A 6,802-nucleotide genomic window follows, 5' to 3' on the forward strand; every position below is an offset into this window, starting at 1 on the left:
AATAATAATAATAATAATATCTATTGAATGTCATTTGCACCCTTTTCAGAAAGGGCAAATACAAGCCACAGTTTGATTCCATAGAATTACATAGAATTTTTTTTTTTTTTTTTTAATGGGGGTGAGTAATGCCATATGAATGTCTTCACTTTACATGATTGATAATATCAGAGAGAGACGTGCAACCGCCTACTACAGTATTGCATCAGACATCGCTCTATAGGAACATTTCATTCTATATTCGTTTTGTTCTGTTTTATAGGACAGGAAGAATTGTCTAAACTTGTTAAAACATCAAAGTCAACAGCATGTTTGTTAGACCCTATACCGACTAAGCAACTGAAAGAGATGCTTCCAGAAGTCATAAATTCAATCCTTAATATTATTAATTCATCATTATCATTAGGATATGTCCCCAAAACATTCAAGCTAGCTGTTAATAAGCCTCTCATTAAAAAACAAGAAATCCGAAACAAATCTTTACCCTAGAGAACTATTTGAACTTTTCTCAAAATGGTGTTTTTGCATCATATATGTACACACAATCCATCAAACGATTCGCTCTTAACTACACAGAAATGTGACAAATGTATACAGTAATGCCTATTACTGTATATTTACACTACAAATAGAAAATCCGAAGGAAAATAGCCCTAACTTCTTTTGATTTCTAAGTCAACAAACAAGTTTTGTATTTTTTTGTACAAGTTTTGAATGCACGCTGTAAACTCATTACACAATAAATGAAATAAAAATTTTGTGACAATTTTTTTAACAAATTCATAAGTATATTTTGTATACATTAACAGAAAATTCAAAAATGAATTAACATTTTTTTTGCTGATAATAGATGACACATGTGCAAAAAAGGGGGAGTAGCTACTTTTCCCCTTCAACTGCCATCAATTAAGTAAATGTGAAAATATTGCATAATATGAAATGCACACACCCACCAGCAGCATAAAATGAAAGGAAAAAACTGCCTATATAAAGACAGAGACTTTCTGACTAAAACCACCAGAAGTTGACTGGACCGGCACACAGGAACTCCTGATACTCAACGCAGGTATGACGGCATTTGATCCAACCATCTACATAAATAATCTAAATCACTAAACACTTTTAGCAATTGTTTAATTATGTAGATAGTTGTGTAAAATAGAAACATAAACATTTTTGACCAGTATTTTTAACATCATGATGAGTGATTGACATTTCAGCACTTTATGAATAGAAAGCAACACTTAAGTTTAAAACTTGACCATTAGTTATTTTGTCCTAAACTTTATAACATATTTGTGTTCTTTTCTGTTTTAAAACACATTATAAATGTATGAGCATCACAAAGTGCATGTTAGCCAATTAAAAGCATTACAATAATGTTAATTTATTATTATTTTAGATTCCAATAGACTTTGAAAAAGCTCAAGAAATGTCTGGAAAAAAATGGATTCTCCTTGTCGCCGGCTCAAAGGACTGGGAAAATTACAAACACCAGGTTTGTGTTTGTTTGTTTTTACATTATTTTCAAGACATATTGCTAATAAGTTGTGCTGTGCCTCAGTTTATAAATGATGACAGTGATTGATATCATCTTTTTCATTTGTGTTTCAGGCCAATGTGTGCGGTTTATATCAGATAATTAAGAAACATGGAATTCCTGATGAGCAGATCGTGGTGATGATGTACGATGACATCGCTTACAATCGCCAGTGAGTACTTTCCTGATGCTTTGAGTATCATGTGTTTCATGGTGGATCTCAATCTACTCTGCTAAACATACCGCTAATTAGTAGTGCAGGAACAACGGTGTAACGGAGCTGCATTTCCGGGCTATTCAAAAGCAAAATAGAGTTTGTTATAGAGGGACGACTGGAAGACAATATAGTAAATCAGTAGTTCTCAACCACATTCCTGGAGGCCCACCAACACTGCACATTTTGCATGTCTCCTTTGTCTGACACACCCATTTTAGATCTTTGAGTCACTACTAATGAGCTGATAACCCTAATCAGGTGTGTTTAATTAAGGAGACATGCAAAATGTGCAGGGTTGGTGGGCCTCCAGGAATGTGGTTGAGAAACACTGTAGTAAATGATTTTTTGCATTCGCCACAATAAAAAATAAGGGAGAAAATTCCAAATCGACTGTCATTTCCTTACAACATTTTTTTTTTGCATTACAAACACCCTCATAACAGCATTTGCTAGCAAACTTTGCTTGAATAATTCTAAAAATACTTCATCACAGAAAAGATTGTTGGAGCATTTAACACTTTCCTTTTCTTCTCTGCCTGCAGAAACCCAGCTAATGGAGTCGTTGTCAGTGTAGTTGATGAGTCAAACGTGTACCTCGGAGTTCCAAAGGACTACATTGGAACGGTAACATTTGAGTTGTTTTGACACAGTAACGTTTAATTTTGTTTTTATTCTATGTCTGAGTACAATTATAACTTACAACAATAATGATCAATTATAACAAATATGATCTTATAGGATCTGACCCCAGAGAATTTCCTGACTGCTCTTCAAGGGCAAAACAATGCAAGCAAAAAAGTCATAAAAAGGTTTGTTTGTCTGTTACGAAGAAATCTTTCAATGATATCAATATATCATATTTTATTATTATTATTATTATTATTATTATTAATACCTTAACTTTTGTGGAGTTAACAAAGAGCCAACCACTGAATGTGTGGAAGCAGCACAGGTGCTTAGAATTGTAACTTTTTTTTTGTAACATTTGTCAATGGCTGTATCTGAAATCACATACTTCCCTACTACATATCTCTCTTTATTCCTTATACGACCTTCTAAGTCATAGAGCTGGAGCCTATCCCACTTTCCAGGCCAAAGTCAGGGGAAAGCACCCTGAAAAGATGGCCAGTACTATAGGCAAAAAACAATATGTGACAAAAGTAGTATGTCTGAACTCACAGTACTCATGAAAGAGTTGGCAAAAAGTACCCAGATTACCTACTTCTTAAGGCAAAATACTGGCTATGTCCGAAATCCCAAAACAATGACTTCACTTTTTGCCTACTCTTTCAGACATACTTCTTTTGTCACGTACTGTTTATAGTAGGGAAGTATGCGATTTCGGATGCAGCCAATGTGTGCAAATGATGGACATTTTACTATCCCATGAGGCCACAGGAGAGGATTTATGAATAGCAATGAAGAGACACAACTGATGCTAGTACAGTAGGTCATGTGATAAGGACAACATGGCAATACATTCATACATACATTCATACAATATAGAAAGTACTTTTCGGACGCAGCCAATGTGTTTGTCAAAATATTTTTTATGAATTAGGTGACCGCACCACCTACTGGTCAAAAAGCAACTGTAAATAATTATATTAATAAATAAATAATTCTAAATGTGGATTTTGGAAACTGCTTTGCCTAAAATTATCACCAGGGATGCGATGTACAATTAAATAATTGTAATGGATCTGCCGCTTCAGTGCTTGGCCCTGTAATTGCTGCTTGAGCCCAATATGAATTTGCAGATAAAATAAAGAACCATTTTTATTTTTATTAATGCAGTGGAAGAGATGACAACATCTACATCTACATGAGTGGTCTAGGAAACCAAGGCACGTTTGAGTTTCCTGAGAAGCAAGTAAGTATAAAGAGATTCAAGAGATTATCAGAATGGACATGATAAACAGTATATGGATGAGCGAAAATATTATGATATAAAAATGCTAGTTCTCTACTCTCAGTAGTGTAGTAACGTATGGAGCTTAGAGAATTCACTTTTAAACCAAGCAGCTTTCTGTCTACCAACATGAATATGATGCGCATCTATATTATGTATATATATATATATATATATATATATATATATATATATATATATATATATATATATATATATAAAGAAAAAAAATCACTCATACATTTATAAGAGTAGCTATAGATACACAATTGATAACTAAAAATACAATTTTATCTTATTTATTTTTTATTATTTAATTATTTGCTTTTAATGGTTGTTTATAAGTGATAATCTTAAAAATGACTCTATTTACCCTGTAGGTATGGATTTTAGAATTTACTCTGTAATTTTGATAAAAACGATAAATTCAAGATACGGATAAGGACATAGGAACTGTTGTGTTTAATCTGACAACCTGCTGACTTCTAGACCATTAATTCAGTATGTTTTTGACAGCTTTATCCTGCTGATCTCATTGGAGCGCTCAAGAGCATGCATGATGGGGAAAAATTTGCAAAGGTGTGTACTCAGTAATGTTTACATCATTTTTTACACATTTTTACACATAATAGTATATATATATATATATATATATATATATATATATATATATATATATATATATATATACACATACATATATACATACATACATGAGAGAGAGAGATTGTCTGTTTAATAATAAAAAATCATTTGCTGCTAAATGTCCAACTGTGACATTTCTGACAAACCTTTCCCTCTTCCACCTTACATACTTAACAAATCAAAATCTTAAATTCAGACCTTGTGACTCTTTTTGCTACTCTTCTATGTCTAGCAGGTCTATCTTACCCAACAGTCCCATCAGTAGGTCTGATGCTTTCCCAACAGTTACTGCAAAGCTTTTGAAAGGAGCAAAAACAACCCATAGTGATATAAAACACAGTTTAAGTAAAGGGATTGAGTTGGCTGTATTTTTAAATATCTTAATATTTCCTCATCATGTACATGTGCTGCAGATGGTGATATACATGGACAGCAGTTATTCTGGAACAATGTTCAAAAACCTTCCCAAGGATTTAAATGGTAAGATGCTATATGAAAACCACAACTAATGGTCCTGCCTTATTTGTAACCAGAGTCACACTGGATTTATTTGAAAGTTGCATGTCCAAAGTCCCTTTTCCAAAAAAGGTTCTGATCTGTTCTGAATCTGTCACACAGTCTTTGCGTTGACTTCATGTGATGAAAATATCGAAATCTGTCCCACTAATTTCGATGAAACCAGGGACGTCTTCCTCTCTGATAAATTCTCATCTACTTGGTTGAATTACCTTGATAAGGTATGTGTTTCCTGTCAACGAACTTTAAACTGCTTATGGCATTTATAGGTTAACACTCTGAACTAAGTAGAGCCACAAAGTAAACATGACAAGTGTGTGTATTTGTCTTTATATTCACAGGCTGACTTTGAAACAGAAACATTCCATGATCTGGTAAAGACTAAACAATCTAAATATCTTAAAGAAAACCCTGCAGGACCCTGCCCCTGCCAGTTTGGAGACGCGGTATTAAAAATGATTTTTTTTTAATATAACTGGATATGAACACATATTCATAAGATCCATGAATGTTGTGCTCTTTCTGAATTGGTTTCTTTTTTCTTTCTTTAGGGAATCACTAATTGTCACCTCAGGGATTTTCTGCAAAACTGAACACCCAACAAGCTGTTCAAAAAAAACAACCTGCTGAGGCTCATGCAGATGATAATAGTAATTAAGAGTCTCCTGATGAACTTTTGTGCTAGTTTCTTGTTCAGACTTATAGCTTTATGATTAAAATTAAATTGATTGCAAAATAGCAATCTGGTTTGGGGTTGATTTTTTTTCTTCTTCTTATATTCTTTTCTTCTCATATTCTTATGTTCACCAAGGCTGAATTTGTTAGGTCAAAAATAGAGCCTAAAACAGTAATATTGTGAAAAAATAAATAAATAAAACTAGGAAAAAGGTTAAAAGTCCAGTGATTGTGTGTTATTTTATTTATGTGCATGGATTTGACATATTCATTGGCTTACTGTGCATTTAGGGTCTCTATTTTAACAGTTTGCTCCCCATTAAAATTAAACCCATGGCCTTGGCACTGCTACCAAGATCATGATATTTTAACTAGTCACAGTGAATGTTGTCTGTGAGTTGAGTGACAGCCATATAAAGTGCTTCTTATGGTCCAAGACACAAATCACCTTATTTTAGCGCCACCTACTGTCGGACAGATATGTGTCTATGTGCCCGAGATAATGCACACATGATTTACAGACTCTAAATGACACACACATACACTATTAAGGAGAAAAAACAAAGGGGGAAAAAAACAACGAAAGAACAATGTGTCACAGCCATCACTGACAGTATCCACACCTGACAACATCTGTGGGTTTAAGACAAAAAATTGCTCAGTTGTTTTAAGAAATTTGAGACGGGACGGGAACAAAACATCAAAAACAATACTGACCAGTCCCATTTTAGTAACTGTAACAGACAAGCTTTTACTTTAGGAAGCAAAGTGGGAAAGAGAAAGGGGGACAGGATAAGGAAAAGTCCACGAGCTTGGACTTGAACTCGGGTCGCACAACAGCACAATATGTCAGCGCGCTGCCTGACTTAAAAGATGCTGATTGAATTCTGTGTGAGAAAGGAGCTTAACCAGCATCAGTTCGATAAATATTAGAACCTCATTGTGTGGTTCTAATATTCAAGCTTCAGTTTAAAGATTTATTTTTTGGCATTTTTGCCTTTTATTATGACAGGACGGTATGTAGACAGGCAGCACAGATATATCCTTTGCTGACTTTGATATCCCACAATCCTGTGCTTTTCATTCTGTGACAGTTGAGCGAGAAAAATAAAGATGGTGTCTGAAAGTTGCAGTTGCTGGTCAGTTTGTGTGTAAATGTACTTTTTTAGACCAACGTTTTCCACTTCTGATATCATTTCTAGTGAGAAATTAGTATTGTAGTAATTAAATATTTGCCATTTTTATCAAAGCTCACTCTACTTTGCCGTAGATCATTAAACCGTTACGGTGCCTCAGA

The 6,802-nt window shown here is 34.0% G+C and overlaps 1 protein-coding gene across 1 annotated transcript; it reads left to right on the plus strand.

The window, feature by feature from the left end:
• The first annotated feature begins 963 nt into the window (after positions 1 to 963).
• On the plus strand, positions 964 to 6,436 carry LOC125269534 (legumain-like). The gene is made up of 11 exons (XM_048192420.1): positions 964 to 1,066; positions 1,403 to 1,498; positions 1,615 to 1,712; positions 2,300 to 2,381; positions 2,496 to 2,566; positions 3,555 to 3,630; positions 4,186 to 4,248; positions 4,728 to 4,794; positions 4,933 to 5,051; positions 5,172 to 5,276; positions 5,382 to 6,436. Exons 2-11 carry the CDS (start codon positions 1,433 to 1,435, stop codon positions 5,421 to 5,423), a joined length of 789 nt encoding a protein of 262 aa, XP_048048377.1. The 5' UTR covers positions 964 to 1,066; positions 1,403 to 1,432; the 3' UTR covers positions 5,424 to 6,436.
• Positions 6,437 to 6,802: the final 366 nt, after the last annotated feature.

Source organism: Megalobrama amblycephala, linkage group LG6, assembly GCF_018812025.1.
Source record: "Megalobrama amblycephala isolate DHTTF-2021 linkage group LG6, ASM1881202v1, whole genome shotgun sequence".
Taxonomy (NCBI): Eukaryota; Metazoa; Chordata; class Actinopteri; order Cypriniformes; family Xenocyprididae; genus Megalobrama; species Megalobrama amblycephala.

Coding starts and splice junctions, on each gene's coding strand:
- LOC125269534 (XM_048192420.1), top strand. CDS start 1,433: ATGTCTGGAAAAAAATGGATTCTCCTTGTCGCCGGCTCAAAGGACTGG. Junction 1,713..2,299: donor GACATCGCTTACAATCGCCA/GTGAGTACTTTC, acceptor CTCTGCCTGCAG/AAACCCAGCTAATGGAGTCG. Junction 5,277..5,381: donor CCTGCCAGTTTGGAGACGCG/GTATTAAAAATG, acceptor TTCTTTCTTTAG/GGAATCACTAATTGTCACCT.